This window comes from Hemitrygon akajei, chromosome 7, assembly GCF_048418815.1.
Source record: "Hemitrygon akajei chromosome 7, sHemAka1.3, whole genome shotgun sequence".
Lineage (NCBI taxonomy): Eukaryota > Metazoa > Chordata > Chondrichthyes > Myliobatiformes > Dasyatidae > Hemitrygon > Hemitrygon akajei.
In genome coordinates this window covers 16471523-16491479 of record NC_133130.1, presented here as the reverse complement: position 1 = coordinate 16491479, position 19957 = coordinate 16471523, and the positions used below count along the sequence as shown (strand labels likewise).

At 51.0% G+C, this 19957-nt stretch overlaps 1 protein-coding gene across 3 annotated transcripts in view; it reads right to left on the bottom strand.

Annotated features, from left to right (window-relative positions):
* hivep2a (HIVEP zinc finger 2a) overlaps positions 1–19957 on the bottom strand; it is a 244696-nt gene that overhangs the window by 22287 nt on the left and 202452 nt on the right. For all 3 annotated transcript variants that reach the window (XM_073050431.1, XM_073050433.1, XM_073050432.1), the window contains exons 3-5: positions 12505–12574; positions 5587–10684; positions 4537–4691 (exon numbers count right to left, since the gene is read on the bottom strand). In XM_073050431.1, coding sequence (XP_072906532.1) covers positions 4537–4691; positions 5587–10083 — 4652 coding nt within the window. In that variant the 5' untranslated portion in view covers positions 10084–10684; positions 12505–12574. The remainder of the gene's footprint in view (positions 1–4536; positions 4692–5586; positions 10685–12504; positions 12575–19957) is intronic.

The window sequence follows — 19957 nt, the reverse complement described above, 5'->3', positions numbered from 1 at the left end:
AATCTTGCATCTTATTTGTCTGCCTGCACTGAACTTTCTCTCAACTATTCTGCAGATGCTGGACATCCAGAGCAACACATAAAATGCTGGAGGAAATGAGCATCTACAGAGGGGAATGACTTGGACTGACACCCTTCAACAGGACTGGAAATGAAAGGGGGCTTCCACTTGAGCTCAGTTTCTCCAGCATTTTGTGTTTGTTGCTCTGGAAAGGAAGAGGGTAGAAGCCAGAGGCCAGAATATTTCCCTCCCTACACCTTACAGCTTCTTTCCCCTTCCTTTCCAGCCCTGAAGGGTCCTGGCCAGAAACGTTGACTGTTTATTCCTCTCTGATGCTGTCTGACATGCTGAGTTCCTCCCGCATTTTGCATGTTTCTTTGATTGCTGTAATTGTTTTTCACTTTGCATTACCTCAATGTACTTGCGTTTATAATGGTCAGCATGGATGGCAAGCAAAGCAAATTTAGTCACTGTATCTTGGTATATCTGACAATTAGTAAATTGATTACCAAACAAATCGATCCCTGAAGGGGCTAAATACACTTGGCCCTACTTGTCCTCCTCCTGAAGGGAGAATGCTTATAATTTAAATGAAAGGAATTGGAAACATTTGTTGGAAGGACTACAGGGAAAATATATAACCAGCTGTTTGCCTTAATGATGGACCTCAAAAAGGCCGCTTCCATCATTAAGGGTACCCATCACCCAGGACATGCTCTCTTCTCATTGCTGCCATCAAGAAGGAGGCTCAGGAGCCCAAAGTTGAGTTCAGGACTCAACGTTTTAGTACAGCTTCTTCCCCTCTGCCATCAGATTCTGGAATAGACAACAAACCCATGTACACTACCTCACTATTTTCTTCTGCTCTCTTTTGCAGTATGTAGTTAATTTAATTATATTATTGTAATTTATACTTTTTAATGTATATTGCACTGTACTGCTGCTGCAAAACAACAAATTTCATGACATGTGCCAGTGATATTAAACCTGATTCTGATTTTAAAGAGCTGGCAGAGGCATTGATGGATGAGAAGGTTCATTCAGGGGAATCCTGCCTCTCTCTGGTTCTGGTTAACACCCAAGTTCATTATCTGTTCTGTCAGATACAGGGAACTTTGGTGATTTTCCATAGGGAGCATTCCTCCAAAACCATCCTGGTTCCAAGAGTGTTCTTCCCAAAGACTCAGTCACGGAGCCTGTCTCCAGCTCAGAGTGAAACAGGTCGACCACCCTTCCTGATTATGGACAGATATTTACCATTCCCATTACTTATTCAACAATATGCACGTGCCCACAGCAATGCTCAGTACCCATAGCAACCAAAACTATCTGTTACCTACAGCAACTGGGGCCCTTAAAACTGATAGCAAGCAGATGCATTCTGTACCCTTCCGCAAGGGTACTCCATGCACCCTTCAGTGCCCATAGCAACCAGTACCCGTAGCAACCAATGCCATGCCGTAACATAGCAACCAGTACTCTTCACCATCTACAGCAACCATTTTCATTCAGTACCCAAAGCAACCAATGCCATTCAGTTTCCATAGCAACCAATGCTATTCAGAACCCATAGCAACCAATCCCTTTGAATGCCCATATCAACCAGGCCTCATCAGTGCCAACAGCAGCCAGTGCCATTCCATACCATAGTAACCAGTGCCATACAATACCCATGGCAACCAGGCCAATAAATTACCCACAGGAACCAGTGACATCCAGCACCCATGGCAACCAGACCTATACATTACCCATAGCACCCAGTACCAACTATTTCTGACAACTACTAGTGCCAGTTGTAACATATAACTAGAATCAGGTTTACCATCACTGGCATATGTCATGAAATTTGTTGTTTTGCGGGAGTGGAACAGTGCAATACATAGCAATAAAATAAATTATGATAAAAAATAGATATCTCTGCACCTCAGTTGTGCAACTGAGAACAAAAAAACGTAGTGTACATGGGTGCATTGTTCATTCAGAAATCTGATGTTTGAAGGGATTAAGCTGTTCCTAAATTACTGAGTGAATGTCTTCAGGCTCCTGCACCTCCTTCTTGACAGCAACAATGAGAAGATGGCACATACTGGGTAATAGGAGTCCTTAATGATCGATGCCACCTTTTTGAGGCATCACCTTTTGAAGGTGTCCTCGAATTTGGGGAAGCAAGTGTGAGTGCCTGTGATGGAGGAGGAAGAGTTTAGAACTGTCTGTGGCTTTTTCCAATCCTGTGCAGTGGCCCCTCTACACCAGATGGTGATGCAGCCAGTTAGAATGCTCTCCACAGTACATCTGTAGAAATGTGTGAGGATCTTTAGTGACATACCAAGTCTCCTCAAACTCGTAATGGAATACAGACACTTTGTAATTGCATCAATACATTAGGACCAGGATAGATCTTCAGAGATGTTGACACCCACGAACTTGAAGGTGCTCACCCTTTCCACTGCTGATCCTTTTGAGGTCTGGTATGGGATTCTTTGAGTCCTCCTTCCTGAAGCCCACAATTTCATTGAAATGCCCTAAAACGATGGTGCTTCCTGAAGTACCCACAGATGAGTCTGCAGATTTCAGCTGTAGTAGTCCTAAATGGGAATATTTTAATGATTCTCATCGGAGCTGCACGTGAAGATACTGTATATTGACGTAGCATCCAATGTCATCCACTACCTACAACAACCAGATCCATGCCCTGTTTGAAAAGAAAGCACTTCCTGCCACCATTTTGAGGGCCCTGTGGAATATCCCACACAGAATGCTGGAGAAACTCAGCACCTACGGACAGTCAACATTTCTAGCCAAGATTTTTCACCTGGACTCAACTCCTCACCTTTATTACAAAGCTATTGATCAATCTGAGGGGAATATAGATGGTCGACGGTCATAGGGGACAGGCCAAAATTATTAAAGGACTAGAGACATGAGAGAAAAATTAATATTCCTTGTTTTTCAGCCCATTACCTCTTCCACCTTGCCCTCCCACTTCCTTACTTCATTCCCCCTTATCCCACCCATATACTCTCCCCTCATCTGATTCACCTATCATATTCCAACTTGGACCACCTATTCCCCCCTCTTTCATATTCTGGCTTCTTCCTCCTTCCATTCCAACCCCGATGAAGGATCCCAGCCTAAAACATCATCTGTTTATTCCTCTCTACAGATGCTGCCTGATCTGCTGAGTTCCTCCAGCATTTTGTGTGCATTACTCTGGATTTCCAACAACTGCAGAATCTCTCGGGTTTGGCAAACTGGCTGGCTGGCAAGAATCGTCCAATCAGGGAACAAATAGTTTTGACCGCTTTGCGTTCAGTCCCAACATCCTTTATGAGAAACTTTGTACGTTCTTCCCGTGAGCCTGAGGGTTTTCTCTGGGCGCTCTGGTTTCCTCCCACAGTCCAAAGAGGTACTGGTTAGTAGGTCAGTTGGTCATTGTAAATTGTTCCGTGATTAGGTTGGGGTGAAACAGGAGCTGGACAGTGCAGCTCGTTGGGCTGGAAGGGCCTGTTCCATGCTGTATCTTTAAATAAAATTTGAAAAAAAACACGCCCACAATGGTCAATGTCTGTTAAGCTGAAAAAGATTCACAAGAATATTATTGGGATGGGACAGCTTGAACTATATGAGGAGGCTGGGCAGACTGGGACCATTTTCCCGGGAGTGTAGGAGGCCGAGGGGGTGACCATTCAAAGCTTCAGAAAAGCACGGAGGATGGATCCACAAATCTGAAACCCAATTCTTATTCTACTGTGCTCCTCACATCACCTTAGGACACCTGAGAAAATGTCTTCTCTATTTCTCTCACAAACAGGAGAACATCTGCAGATGCTGGAAATCCAGGCAACACACACAAAATGCTGGACAAACCCAGCAGTCCAGGCAGCATATTGTCGACGTTTCCAGCCGATGACGCACAGCCTGCTGAGCTCCTGCAGCACTTCGTGTGTGTTTCTCTATTTCTCTGCCGGGTCTGGAGGACCTGATTATAGGTTGCATAGGTCAGGACTTTAGAACACAGAAGATTGAGATTGGATAAATGCAAGCAGGCTTTTTCCACTTAGGTTGGATGGGTCACGAGTTAAGGGTGAAAGGTGACAAGTTTAAGGGGAACATGAGGGGAAACTCCTTCACTCAGAGGGTGATGAGAGTATGGAACGAGCTGCCAAGTGCATATGAGCTCGATTTCAATGTTTAAGATAAATTTGGACAGGTACATGGATGGTAGGGGCATGGAGGGCTATGGTCCCAGTGCTGGTTAATGGGAGTAGGCAGTTCAAATGGGTTCAGAATGGACTAGATGGGCTGAAGGGCCTGTTTCTGTGCTGTACTTTTTTATGACTCTATTGCTGTGGCTATAGAAGAAACACACTGGAACGTTACCAGGAGCTGGTATCTACAGTCCCCGATTCACACCATAGCTGTGTCAGAGAGAAAAATGTTGAACGCAAAAAGCTGGTGCACAAAATAATTTTTAAAAAAGCTTATGGTCTGGAAATGTTTTCACATCAAAGATGTTGGTATCCCTGGGATACCTACCCTCCATCGAAGATTTTAATTCTTGTGGGTTCAATCTTGGTTCCGTGGTCTTTGGTGGCACACGCCTCCATTTTCTCTCTCTCCTTTTCCAAACTTGCTGCTGTTTTCCTTCCGTTTCTGTCACTCTCTTGCTGCGAGGATTCGTACCATTTAATCTGCGGACGGCAGATGGCACCTTGTTATTTCTCTCTGCGAAGTAGTTCAGTTTTTAACCCTTCCCGGTTCAGTGGGGCCTTTTCTGCCTCCAACAGTCAGGGACAAATTCACCCTTGATCAGGCAGAGAGGCTTCTCTGCACCTGCCTGCCCTTTCAGTGATCTGTGGATCCCTGCCGTAACCCCCCACCACCCTGTCTCTGACCGTTCTCTCCGCCGGCTCGTAAATTTCCTTATGCTTTCTTTGGAATATTCTTTCATGAAGCCACTTTCACCGGCACCCAGATCACTCTGAGCACCAAGCAAAAGCTTCGTGTGACTTGTAAAACATTCCCCTCCTCCTGATCACATTCTTCCACTTCACATCGTGTGCCACTCTGAACCTTCAGACAATAATCTACCAATATTTCATCTTCACAAAAGGAAATAAAAGCAGCAATTATGCCCCAGGCATTTCATTGTGTGTGTGTTTGTGTTTCTGTATGTGTGTGTGTTTCTGTGTATCTCTGTGTGTGCGTGTGTGTTTGTCTGTTTCTCTGTGTGTATGTGTGTTGATTCTGTGTGTGTGTTTCTGTATGTGTGTGGTGTATGTGTGTTTCTGTGTGTGTTTGTGTTTCTGTATGTGTGTGTGTTTCTGTGTATATCTGAGTGTGTGTGTGTTTTTTTGTGTGTGTGTTTGTGTGTTTCTCTGTGTGTATGTGTGTTGATTCTGTGTCTGTGTTTCTGTGTGTGTTTCTGTATTTCTCTGTGTGTATGTGTTGTTTGCGTGTGTTTGTGTTTCTGTGTGTGTGTTTCTGTATATATATGTCTGTGTGTGTGTGTGTGTGTGTGTGTAAAATGGGAGAGCTGCCAGGCTCCCACCCCAGCATGGTTGAACGACAGTGGCTTCCATTTACCTGTGCCAGGTGCTGCTTCCAGCTGCTGGAGGCCACCAATTTGCCGGAGCTGGGCCAGCCGGCCGCCGCAGTGACGTAGATTTCGGGCTGAGACTTCTGCTTGGAGCACAGCAGTGCGAGAGCCACCTTGGTGGGGGTGCCGGGCGGGTTGGGGTTGTAGGAGCCGACGCACCAGACGGCGTAGACGGAGGAGCCAGGGGAAGTGTGGCGGGCGTGACTAGGCCGGGCGTGGCTAAGGAAGCACCAGCTAATGGTGGCCGGGCTGCGCAGGCTGGGGAAGGGCGGCGGCGTGGCGAGGAGGTGCTGTTGCTGGGGCGGCAGTGGATCGGAGGCCTCAGCCAGCAGCGGGGAGGCCCCAGGAGCCCGCACTGCCATCCTGACCGGGAAACGGCGGGCAGCGGAGGAGGAGGAGGCAGGCTCGGGCGACGGGACCAGCGGGCTCTCCCCGGTGGCCATCTCCACCTCAGAAAGGGGACCAGGCCGGGCCTCTTGCGAGGAGGAGGGTGAGGAGGTTCTCCCCTCCTTTAGTTCCGTGGTACACCGCTGCCTCACCAGCTGTGGCTTGCTGGGCTTGGTACAAGGGGAGGAGGGGGAAGGGGAGGCGGGAGAGGGGGAGGAGGAGGGGGAGGACTCCCTCAGGCTGAGTTTCTCCATCATCTGGCCACAGATCCTCTCTTCCTTCACTCGCTTCTGCTGCTGGTTCTCCAGCACCAGCTCCAGGCTGCTGGCCGGAGAGAGGACCCGCTTGCTGCTGCTACCAGCAGTGGCAGCGGCTGCCGCCGGAGAGCAGCCCTCGGGCAGCCCAGGCCCGGAAAATGAAGAGAACGAGGAGGAGGAAGAGGAGGAGGAGAGGGATGAGGAGAGGCGCCAAGGCAGGAATGGAGTGCGCTGGGCAGGTGGCGGTGAGTCCACACGTGGAGTCGGGCCAACGGGCTGGAGGTGGCGGCGGCCGGGAGCTGGCGAGTGGCAAACAGTGGTGTAGGTGACGCTGCCATAGCTGGGCACATGGGCCTGGATCCGGACCGGGACAAGCAGCTGGGTCGGAGGGGTGGCAATGGCGGAGAGGGAGGCCAGAGCGGGGCCAGGCCCACTCGCCCGGCTTGGCGAGTGCTGAGGGGAGGCCCAGGGAGAGGTTGGCCGCCCCCAGGATCCAGGACGGGCCCCAGGCCTCCCCTCAGAAGGCCAGGCCTCAGGCTCCGGGGCAATGGCATCGGGCACTGTGACACGGAAGGGATGGGCCTTGAAGGCCTGCACATCCCCCTGGAAGAAGGGATGGGTGTGGTTGGGGAGCTTGGCCTGGAGCTGGGTGCAGGCCTCGAAGCCGGGCGACCGTCGCCCTGGCGACGGCGAACGGAGCCGGGGGTAGGCCTGGCATAGCTGCATTGTCTCGGGTGCTTCGGGGCCCTGTGGGCTCTCGGAGCCCAGGCCGAGTGTGGCTTGGCGCACCAGGAAGCATCTCCGTCTTTCTGTGGCTTGGGAGGGTGGCGGGATGGGAGGCGGAGGAGGCGAGGAATTGGAGGAAGCTGACAGGCTGCCATAGTCGAAGGACTTGCTCCGGGTCTCTGCCCCCTCTGGGCAGGGCAGGCAGGGCGACTGTTCTGAGGCTGAGCGCCTCATTTCCTTGAGCTGAGGCCCGGCCGAGCCGGTAGGGGGCACCGTCAGGTAGTCGGCCCTGGACCCCGCGCTGGCCGCCTCCTCGCGCTCCAGCGACAGCGACAGGCCAGAGCCGTGAGACCAGTTGCTCTCCTGGCTGGGGCTGCGGCTCGGTGGCCCTGAATCAAGGCTGGAGGAGTCGCCGGATGAGTACTCGAGCTCAGCCAGCCGCAGTCTCTTCTTCTTGGGAGGCAGCTTCTCGGCAGGCAGCTGGCACAACGTCTCACTGCGCTGCGGCCATTGGAACTCCTCAATCACCCGGTCGGGCTCCCTGGCCGGAGGCTCCCGCTCCCTCTCCCGCTCTCGTTCGGGCCGGTCGGGCTCCTCCGTCACCCGGATCTCGGGCACCTGGATGTTGCGCTGGCGCACCAGCTTGGGCTGAGGGGATGGGCCGGAGGCTGAAGCGAGGCCCGCCGGTGGGAGGGCGATGGTGGTCTCAGAGAACTCGGCTGGTGGCCCCTCTTGCACCTCGGAGGGCGAGGCATCACCGGCTGGGGTCACCTCCATGGATTCAGAGCGTTCGAAGGAGCTGGGCCGGCTGAGGGAATTGGTGTGCTGGATGACGGAGATCTCATTGCCGCCAGGCCGGCGGCAGGTTTGGGGTGAGGGGGGCCAGGCTTCAGGGCCCTCATCAGGACCTGGGACATCCCACTCTTCTTGACTGGGCTGGGCCTGTGGCCTGTGAGTCTGTGAGGCCTGAGGAGTGGCCCGAGCCCCGGGCTCCTGCTCCAGGCTCTCAGCCCTGGAGTCACAGAGGGAGGCCAATGAGGTACTGGAGCCACCGTACGGGCTGCCGCCATCGTCCCCAATGCCAACGACTTCCTCTTCATCACCCACGCTCTTCTCTTTCCTGCGCTTGCGGAAGGGCAAGGTGTCAGGACCCTGGCTACCAGGCCTTTGGGGCGAGGCCTGGGAGAATACTGCAATCTCTGGGCCAGCTCTGGGCTTGGGCGCACAGTAGAAGGTGCGGTGGGCCTCGAAGTTGTCCCAGAATTGGTATTTGATGCCACAGGCCTCGCATTCAAAGGCTGGACTCTGTCCCTGAGCCCGTGGCAGCACTACCCTCCGGGCTTCGGCCTCACTGGGTGAGGTGGGGCGAGGGCGGGTGGCCTCAGCCTCGTCGGGTGGTGATGGCGCCTCCAGGCCGGGTACCAGCTCAATGGCAATCTGTCTCTTGAGCAGTCGCTGGTGGGAGCCAGGCGGGAGGACGCCATCGCAGGAGGTCAGCCTCTCGTCGAAGGAGTGGCTACCCCGCAGGAGTTGAGGCACGGCCAGGCTACTGCCTGTGGTGACGGGCATGGAGTTGCTCCTGGTGAGCTGGGAGCCGTCTCCGCTAGGGACACCCAACAAGCAGGACTGGACCTTGTCTGACCGGGGCAGGTCTCTGCCTTCTCCCTCACCGGGCAGGAAGTAAGGCCGGCTTTTCCCGCTGTCGGGCAGAGCTGGCTCCCTCAGCACCTCCTCGGGGGTCACGAAGCGCATGATGTTTTCCTCGATCAGCCTCTCAAATTCGGGCCCCGCCTCTTTGGCCCCCGCCACCACCCGAGACTCCAGGGAGGCCTCGTTCACCACCACGGACCTTGGAGCCAGGCGAGCAAACTTGCCGAAGATGATCTCAGCGTAGGACTTGGCGGCCTCGGTGTCAGGTGGGCTGGCCTGTTGCTCGGCGCTCTCGGAGCGTGAGAAGTAACCTGAGTCGGTGCTGCCCTTGCTGTGTGGGCTGAGCAGGTGAAGCGACTGCTCGCTGTCCCGGCCGACCCGCTTCTCACTCAGCCTGAGCGCCAGCTTCTGCTTGACAGCCCGCTGCCCGCTGTAGCTGCGGCCCAGCCCTCCGGGGCTGTGGCAGGCCGGCTCGGCCTTGACTGGGGGCGGAGGCTCGGACTGGGTGCCGGCTCCCTGGGCCCGGGGCACGATGAGGATGGGGACCTTCATGGGAGGGGGAATGGGATGGGGAAGGGGCTCTCCCTCGGCCGGTGGCATTGGACCCCCCGGCCTGGCCTTTGGGTATGTCTCCTCGTCGGCGAGGATGAATCCCATGCCGCGCCCTGGGGCCTCCGCCTCATCCTGGGTCGAAGGCCTGCTCCCCAGCCGCACCTCCTCGTCCGTGTCAGTGCTCTCATCTCCGTCGGAGGGCGGCGGCTCGGCATCCTCGCCGGGCAGGGCAGCCGGCTCGGCTGAAACAGCGGGGGCCAGGCCGGCCTTGACGGCGTGGGCGTGCGATTTGCGGTGTTTGTAGAGGTTGCTCTTGGTCTTGAAGGAGAAACCACAAGGGCCACAGGGGTACGGCCTCTCGCCCGTGTGCGAGCGGATGTGTTTCTTGAGAACGCTAGGCTTGGCACAGGCCCGCCCGCAGTACTGGCAGATGTGCCGGCCTGGCTTACGGGCCTTGCGTTCCTCCCGGGCGCCAAGCTGTGGGTGGCGGTAACCAGTGGCAGAGGGAGGGGTGCTGCCTACCTTCCTGGGCTGGGGGCCCAGGAAGGGCTCGCCACACCCGCCCAGCTCTGGCTGAGCGCTCAATTGCCAGGACCCTCCCTCAGGGCCCCTTGCCTCAGCCTCACTGGATACCTGATAGGGCGGTTGCCTGGGGAAGGCCGGGTACGGGGGCTGGGTGTAATGGTAGGGGCTGGTCAGGAGGTGCTGGCGGCGGGCAGGGTCAGGGTGAGGAAGTGGAGGGGGAGGAGGCGGAGGAGCCTCGGAAGGAAGAGCTCGGTAATAATTCTGCGTGGCCTCCGCCTGCCTCCTAGGCAGCTCGCTGGCAATGGGGGCCCATTCCCTGCCGCCTTGCCCAGCTCCTCCAGGTTCCTGCAGCTGGGCAGGGCCCAGAGTGACCGGTCTGGGCTCCATCTTGCAGGGGTGGAGTGTGGGTGGGAAGGAATGGTGGGGGTGGGGGGGGGTGCACAACAGTGGTCGGCTCTCTCCAATGATGGGGGTCTCAAGCCTGGCCTCCTCCTCCCATTGGCCAGCCGGCGTGCCCCCTCGCCGCCGGTTCTGCTCTGGATGCAGTCTTGCTGGGGCTCCCCTGGGGCCCCCCCCTCCACCAAGCTCTGTCGGGTGTCCGATCGCCCGCCGCTGTTTAAAGTTCCGTTCCCTCACAGGGTCCGCTCCTGGGCCGAGGATCCGACACAGCCCTCGGCCGACTAATTGTACAGCGAGCCTGGGGAATACTGTTTGCTCTCTTCAGTGCTGCCCTTCCCATTACAAATCGGCATCCTGGTCAGACGAAGTGGGCCGAGCCTCCACTTTCCTACGATCCCGCACCATCGTCACGCCAGGAAACGTTGAAAGCTCGGGCCAAGCGTCTCCTTGAAGTCCTCTTACTTGGTGTGCAGCCGGTTGTTCTGGCCGAGGCTGAGGCTTCCCCCTGCCTTCTCGGGATGGGAGTGAGGAGGAGGTGGGCGGCGTACTGGTTTTCAGACGGCACTGGTGAAGATCAGCGATGACTTGCCTGTAGCAAACAAAACAAAGAAAACTACTAACTACTTTATAGATTCCACTTTTTCTGGTAAACAGTCACTGCAGTCCACAGCCTTTAACTTCCCTTTCAGTGTGGGGCTTTTAAACCGCCTGTATGACCTGGCTTTTTTGCAGTGTGTATTGAAGTATCAAAGTCGTGGGACGGTTGTGATGTGGTATGAATTGAGGTGGCGGGGAACGAGCCGTAGCTGGATCAGACTTGGAGCCGATTTGAATCAGCAGAACCGAGGCGAGGCCTAGAGTGATGAGCAACTCAAGGCTTGATCGATTGAAGCGCTGGGCCAGACTGGAAAGGTGGAGTACAGGCCGAGTTGAGGTGGCGTGGCCCGAGAGCGAGGAACAACCTGTGGTTTGGACAATTTAAGCGTTGGGCCTGAGTGAAAGGGTCAGGGTGTTGGAGCCGGTTCAGTTCGCTGCCCTGAGAGATTTACTCATCTCTGTGCTGAGCTCAGGCTGCGGCCTGTGACTAATAAGCTAATGGGCTGGCTGCACTGATGATTGGCTTTTAGGCTGTGGACTCACTTCTGTGAACCTCAGTTGTTTGCCCGATTTGTTGTTTGCACAGTTTTTTTTCCTGCACATTGGGTCTTCAACAGTCTTTATTAATGGGTTCTATTGTGCTTTTTTGTTTGGTGGCTGCTGGGAAGGAGACGAATCTCCAGGTTGTATATAGTGTACATACTTTGATAGTAAATGTACTTTGAGCTAAGATGACTTCCTGCAAAAGTAGGATGGAGGGAAAGTGTGAAAAGGACGATTAATTTGCAAAAGAGACGTGTTCCAGGAAAATGTGTCATAAATTGTGATCTTTGTAATGGGACCTATTGGAATAGCAAGTGTTGGGTACTGCAGTCTGGGAGCTCAAATGGCAAATACAAGGGTCAGCAAGGCAGCTTGGCAGTTAGCACAACACTAATACAGCACAGGGTGAAGTTCAATCCCAGTAACTCTCCGTATGAAAGCTTGTAAGTTCTTCCCTTGTGCGTGTGGGTTTCCTCTGGGTCCTCCCCCAGTCCAAAGGATAACTGGTCATTGTAGATTGTCCCAAAACTAGGCTAGAGTTCAATGTAGGGTTGCTGTGCAGGCTGGAAGGGCTTATTTCGTTTCGTATGTCTAAATAACTAAATCAATTAATTTTCAGGTGATTGGAGGAAAGTATAGGAGAGATGTCAGCGGTAGGTATTTTACAGGGAATGATGAATACGTGGAGTGGTGGTAGAGGCTGATACATTAGGGAAGTTTAAGAAGTTCACAGATAGGCACAAGGATGACAGAGAAGTAGAGGGCTGTGTAGGAGGGTAGAGTTAGATTGATTTAAAGGTAGGTTAAAATGTGAGCATAACATCTTCAGTTGGAGGGCCTGTACTGTTCCATGTTCTAATGGAACTGCTGAGTGGACAAGGACAGCTGTTGTCTGCTCTGCATCTGTCTCACAGATCCGGTGCAGAACAGCTGGGTAAAGCTCGGGCCTTAACAGCTGGGTAAAGCTCGGGCTTTAACAGCTGGGTAAAATTCTTGGAACAGGCCACAATGCACGATAATGAGTCGATCTGTAGCTGGGGAAGAGATGACCTCCTCCTGTTAGACTGTTTAAGGTAATTTATTTTTTATTTATTCTTCTTCTCTTTTAATATTGTATATCTGTGAAGTTATAATGAAGTTATAATTTCCTTTGGGATCAATAAATTATCTATCTCCCCTCCCACAGAGAATGAAGTGGACAATATTCCCCACCAAAAACCTGAACTCGAAAACTCAAAATTTACAAGCTAATACTTTGCAAACCATTACCTGTGTATCCTTTGGGCTTTTTACCCGGGTTAAGATAATCCCAGCAGTCCTTTATTGAGGCCCCTGTTATCTGGAAATGAGTAAATGGAAACACAATGAGAGAATGCCCATAGATTGTGAGTGGTTACAGGTTAAAAAAGACAATAAGAGATCGGAACAGAAGTAGGCCATTCAGTCCATGGAGTCTGCTCTACCATTCAATCATGTCTGATTTATTATCTCATTCTCCATAATCTTTGACACTAATCAAGAACCTGTCAACCTCTGCTTTAAATGTACTCAATGACTCGGCCTCCACAGTTGTCTGTGGCAATGAATAGCACACATTCATCACCCTCTAGCTAAAGAAATCCCTCCTCTTCTCTGACTAAATTGACGTCTCTCTCTCCTGAGACTGCCCTCTGGTCTTAGACACACCCACTATATGAAACATCCTCTCCACATTCACTCTATCTAGGCCTTTCAATATTCAATAGGTTTCAATGAGACCCCCCATTCTTCTAAACTCCCAGTCCCAAAGCCATCAAACATTCCTCATATGCTAACCCTTTCATTCTTGAACAATAAAATGGACATCAATGTTCTGGATAAATAATAGCAATTGGGTACATCATAAAAATTTGGTATGTTACCAAAGGCTCCTATCAATTCAAAGTTCAAAGTAAATTATTATTCAGTATATGGATGTCAACTTGTACAATCCTGAGATTCAATAAATCCAAAATAGAATAATAACCATAATAGATTCAATAAAAGACCCCACAGTTTGGGCATTCAACCAGTGTGCAAAAGAAAACAACTTGTGCAAATACAAAAAAAAGGAATTAATAATAAAATAAATAAATAAGCAATAAATATTGACAACATGAAATGTATCCCTGAAAGTGCGTTCATAGGTTGTGGGAACATTTCAATGATAGGGCAAGTGAAGTTGAGTGAAGTTATCCTCTCTGGTTCAAGATCCTGATGGTTGAGGGGTAGTAACTGTTCCTGAACCTGGTGGTGTGAATCCTGAGGTTCCTGTGCCTTCTTCCTGATGGCAGCAGCGAGTAAAGGACATGGCCTGGGTGGTGGGGGTCCCTGATGATGGATGCTGCTTTCCTGTGACAATGCTGCATGTAGATGTGTTCAATGGTGGGGAGGTCTTTACCTGTGATGAACGGGACCATATCCATTACCTTTTGTAGGATTTTCTGTTCAAGGAGTATTGATAATGGTTGGGGTGGCTGTGGTGAACTACATATACCTGTCTGGACATGCCCCCCCGCTGACTGCTCCTGTGGCTCCTCCCACAGACCCCGGTATAAAGGCGATTGGGGATTCCGCCCCGGCCTCAGTCTCCAGGATGCAGTGTGGTGGTCAATTGCTGCTTGTTCTTTCTTCCAGCCAATAAAAGCCGATATCTCGCCTCACGTCTCACAGAGTTATTGATGGTGCATCAGTGGCCACTCGTCTTGGAAAGACACTGCCCAGAAGAAGGCAATGGCAAACCACTTCTGTGGAAAAATTTGCCGAGACCATCATTGCCATGGGGAGAGTGTGATCACTTACTTCACTTCACGAACAGACAAACAAGGTTGTACCACAGCCTGGTTCACCAATATGTTGAATCACAAGGGGCTGCAGAGGGCTGTAGTCCCAAGCATCAACATGGGCACAGCCCTCCCCATCTGTGAGATACCTGGAAGGGGAAGAGTGCCTGGATGAGTCCAGGTAAGCAAAGGGGTCCCACCACACCAGTCACCTATGCATGAATGGCTCTCAACAAGCTAAACACATCCCAGTGCAGTTGAGTGACACCCCAGCTTAACATCTCAGGGTGTACAGTATGCTGAAGAATCTTTACTCAGCCATCATCGAGAGTGCTGTGACCACCTCCATCACAGCTTGCTTTCCCACCACCTCCTCCCTCCCCAAGTCCAGGTGGCAGCGAGTGGTCCACTCAGTGGAGAAGATCGTTGTCTGTCAGCGACCAACAGTAAAATCACTGTTTATCGCCAGAGCCAGGAAAAGAGCTGGAAAATCACTGCTGACTTCACCAACCCTCAGTCACCTATTCACCAAGTTGCCATCAGGAAGACAGTACAAATCCATCACCATTAGGTCTACACATCATCTCCGAAGCTTTTTTTCCTGTAGCTATCCAGATTCTCAACAAAACTCACTCAGGTATAATACTCTCACTGCCCCGGCACAACATCCGTTAGATGGTCTTTCCTGCTCTCCGTGGTCTGTTGATAATTATTGAATCTGTTCATATGTTCACATTTAAGTTTGTGCTAACTGTTGATCGCTCATGGCTGTTTGCACTATTGTCTTGTAACTTGTTGGTTGCCATTGTGTTGTCCTGTGTTTTATGCTTGGCACTGAACCACAATCAATTCTGGTATGTTCCACGCATTGGCAATAAAGTGATTTTGATGCACCAGCATAAACATACACTCTCTCAAACACCAGTCCACAGTGACTGCGGTGTCCACTACCCACAAAACCCACCCCCGTCCCTTGCCCAGGCAACTCAGACAACGTTTCCTAAATTGGCAAATTCAACTGCCCAGAAAGATTCCGATTCAGATTTATTTATCACGAGTATGTTGAAACGCACAGTGAAGTGTGTCGTTTGTGTTAACAACCAACACACCCAAGGATGTGCTGAGGGGCTGCCATACATTCCATGGCCACAATGTTCAACTCAACACCACGACAGCACAAGCACCAGCAACAACAACCACCACCAAACAAGCTGCAACCCCAGGATAGGCCGTCTCTGGCCTAGACTCCCTTCTTACTGTCACTGGGCCTATAACTTCCCGTCTCTGGCCAGGACAGACAGATTCACAGATATTGGACCCCCTACGGTCAGCCTCTCTCCCAGACAGACAGACTTACAGACATTGGGCCCCCTACATCCAGACTCTTGCCCAGAGACACAGATTCACAGACATTGGGCCCCCTATGTCCATTCTCTCACCTGGACACCCAGACTCACAGACACTGGGCTCCCTATGTCCAGTCTCTTTCCTGGACACCCAGACTCACAGACATTGGGCCCCCTATATCCAGACTCTTGCCCAGACACCCAGACTCACAGACATTGGACCCCCTATGTCCATTCTCTCACCTGGACACCCAGACTCACAGACATTGGGCCCCCTACATCCAGTCTCTTGCCCAGAGACCCAGACTCACAGACATTGGGCCCTCTATGTCCAGACTTTGGCCTGGACACCCAGACTCTCATACGTTGGGCCTCCCTTCCCGACAGCACAGGAACAGTTATAGTCATTCAAGAAGGCAGATCGCCAGCACCTATTCAAGGGCAGTCAGGGTCGGGTAGTAAATGTCTGCTTTGCGAACCATACCCACATCTTGTGAAGTAAAATTTGTTGAGACTGGCTGGATGTCCCAAAGAAATTTTACAGCTAATTGGGTATTTTTGAAGAGTAATCATGTTTTTTTAACAGTCAGATTCAAAGTCAGTCTTTTTCTCTCCCCCCCCCACACCTCTTCCTCTCCTTCTTCCTATCTCTTCTCTCCCTCCCTCCCACTTTCCTTCCCCCTCTCTCTCCCCCTCCTGTCTCCCTTTCTCTCTCTCTCCCACCTCTCCTCCCTTTCCCCTTCTCCCTCTCCCTTGCTCTTCCCACTATCACTTCTCAGGCCAGATCTACACCCTGTCAATGTCCCATTGTAACCTACAACAAGCTTCTACACCATCTACATCTACAGAGGGAAATGTATACAGGCCCTCATGGGCTTTGGCACAAGACCATACACCTCGACTGGAGCCCACGTTAAGTGCCTTGACCCAAAAGAAGACAAACAGTGCAAATCAAAAAATAACACTGCAAACGTGAGTTATAGAGTCCTTGAAAATGTCTTGACCCAGAATGTTGAACCCTCTGCTCCTGATTTGTACATCCGTACCGTGACCCAATAAAACTTGCTTTTAAACCTTGACAAATACAATTAAAGTTTAACTTGGAATGATCCTCTACCTCTTGCGGAAGGAGTTCAAGATGAAACATTATCTACTCTTTCTTTCTACACTGCCGGCCAAACTCTTTGTAGGTTTGTCCCTCTGACTCATTTCAATCTGCTGAACTAATCCAGTGCAGGCAGCTTTGGCATGTGACGGGTTCTACAACTTTGACCAAGTGAGGCGAGGTCACACACACTCCAAGGAACAAGGGATCCCACAACAAAGTGTGTGTTTAACAGGCGTTTGGAATTTGTGGAACTGAGCAACAAGGAAATCATTTAGCTTGGGTCAAAGTTAAAGAAGAAACCATTCAGGCAAAGGCTTCACGTTTGAATGTTGTGTTCACTGATCTAAACAAGACGTCAAGTTGCTCCATTTGAAAGCAGAGAAGTAGAAACTGTTTTGTAAGACCAGCTTTACTTGTCACATGTAGAGTACATCGAAAGATAACATATTTTGTTTGTGTCAAATCAAATCAACAAGGATTGTGCATTCAGGATTGAGGATGGCAAACTGGGACTGACTTAATGAGCACGGTCGGCATGGATGAGACGGGCCGAAGGGTCTGTTTCTGTGCTGTAGGACTCTATGACTCTGAAAATCCATCAGAGTTCAGTCCCTGATCTCGGGAAAGAAAGATTAAAGATTGGCTTTGTTTGTCACATATGTGTAGAAACCTACAGTGAGAGGCATCAATCGTGTCAAATCAAATTAGTGGTGATCGTGTTGAGGGCAGCCTGCAAATGATACCATGCTCCTGCACCAACATAGCGTGCCCGCGGCTGACGAACCCTAACCACATGGAGGAAACTGAAGCACCCGGAAGAGATGGCGCCAGAGGTTTCTACAAACGTAGGCGACTTCTTCCAGTTCATCCGTGAAACAGCTTATTCTCATGTCTGTCTTTTCTTTTCAAGGTGGCTGGGGTCCTGTCGGAGTCCGTGGTCTGCAGCTACAGCTCAAACTACGGTGCTTCACGAGCGCTGAGTTCTCAGTCTGGCTGTGTAGCCTGGCGTTTCTATATCCCCAGGCTGGATGATGAAGGAAACGGCCTTTCCTGCGATTCGAGAACTGCGTACTGTATGTGTGTGAGTGGGTGGGGAGGTGGGAGGGAGGAATGGGGCTCGTTTCACCGTTGTTGCTTGGTATGTTCTGCTTTGCTGTGCTCTGTATTGTTCCAACGAGCATTCTGGGTATGCTATGTTGGCACCGGAAAGTGTGGTGACACTTGCTGGCTGTCTCCAGTACATCCTTAGTTGTGTTAGATGTTAACGCAAATGACGCATTTCTCTGTATGCTTTGATGTACACGTGATAAATAAATCTGAATCTATTTATATTTATAATTTACAGATTCTAAAATTCAAGATTCCAGGTTGTTTGATACCATTTCCAGTACACAAAAGAACCTTCCATTCCAGAATAAGAAGGTGGGGGAAAAGAGGGAGTATAAACTGGCAGGTGACAGGTGAAGTGAGGGGGACGTTGGCGGGGGGGAGAAGAACAGTGGGGCCAGAGTGGGGAATAGAGAAAGAGAGAAGGAAGGAGGGGAGAGGTTACTGGAAATTACTGAAATCAATATTGATGCCATCAGGTTGGAGGCTACCCTGACGGAATATGAGGTGCTGCATCTCCAGCCTGAGTTTAGCCTCATCTTGGCAGTAGAGGAGGTGGCAGGCAGGCATGTCAGAGTGGGAATGGGCGGCCACTGGGCGATCCTGCCTTCTGCGGCAGATGGAGTTCATGCGTTCGACAAACTGGTGCTCCAGTCAGCGCTGGGGTCTCACCGATGCAGAAGAGGTTGCACCGAAAGCGCTTGATACTATAGATAATCCAGCAGACTTGCTGTTGAAGTGTCGCCTCACCCGGAAGGACTGTTTGGGGCCCAGAATGGTGGTGTGGGAGGAGATGCAGGGTTAAGTGGAAGGAGTGAGAATTGTGGGGAGAGATGAATGCATGTTGGGGAGAGAGGGTGGACATGGGGGAGACAGACAACATGCTTTATGGTAGGAGATGGTGGATGCTACAGAGAATGATGTGCTGGATACAGAGGCTCGTGGGGTGGTGGGTAAGGGCCAAGGGAACAGCAGCCCTGCTGTGGCAGCAGCAAGGGTGTGAGAGCAGGGAGAACCAACGGATTTGCAATCAGTTGATAACTGACCGCAAGACCACGAGACATAGGAAAGCATCCGTAAGTTGCTGCAGATCCACAGCCTCCTGCATCTCCAAGTCAGAATCAGGTTTATTATCACTGGTGTGAAATTTGTTAACTTAATAGCAGCAGTTCAATGTAATACATAACACAGAAGAATTTAAAAAATAAATCAATTACAGTATATGTATATTGAATCAATCAAAAATCGGGCAAAAACAAGAATATATATTTAAAAAGTGAGGAAGTGTTCATGGGATCAAAATCCATTTAGGAATCATTTGGCAGCAGGGAGAAGCTGTTCCTGAATCACTGAGTGTGTGCCTTCAGGCTTCTGTACCTCCTACCTGATGGTAACAGTGAGAAAAGGGCATACCCTGGGTGCTGGAGGGTCCTTAACAACAGATGCTGCCTTTCTGAGACACTGCTCCTTGAAGATGTCCTGGGTACTTTGTAGGCTAGTACCCAAGATGAAGCTGACTAAATTTACGATCCTCTGCAGCTTCTTTCAGTCCTGTGTCCCACCACCCCCCATACCTGACAGTGATGCAGCCTGTCAGAATGCTCTCCACGGTACATCTAGAGAAGGATTTGAGTGTTTTTGTCGACATACCAAATCAACAAAGAAACCCAAATTGTGCAAACAATAAAACTAAACAAATAACATTCAGAACTGAAGTTCACGTAAGTGAGTCCACAGCCACAAAGCTAGTTATCGCTGCAGCCGATTCAGAAGCCCTTGAATTGCAGTCAACAGCCTCAGTTCAGAGCAGAGACATGTAAGCCTGGCAGAGCAGTGAGCTGAATCAGCCCATCTCTCACCTCCGGCCCTGACACTCTGACCTTTTCAACCTGGCCCCGCGCTTAAATCAACCAAACCATGGGTCGTTCCTCACTCCTGGGCCCAAACCCTGCTGCTTTGATATGCTCTCAGGCCCAGGCTCTGCTGCCTCAATCTAGCCCGTATCCAGCTTTTCCAAAGACACAGGTGCAGACTTGGGTTGTTTGGCCTATCATTCCATCATGGCTGATTCATTTTCCCTCTCAGCCCCACTCACCTGTCTTCTACCCTATCAAACTCTGCTTTAAATATACCCAATGACTTGGCCTACAGAGCCATCTGTGGCAACGAATTCCACAGAGTCACCTCCCTCTGGCTAAAGAAATTCCTCTTAATCTCTGTTCCTAGAGGGAATCATTCAATTCTGAAGCTGTTCCCTCTGATCCTAGACTCTCCCACTATCAGAAACATCCTCTCCACGTCCACTTTATTCAGGCCCTGCAGTTCGAATAAGATCCCCTTTCATTCTTGTGCTCTGCCTA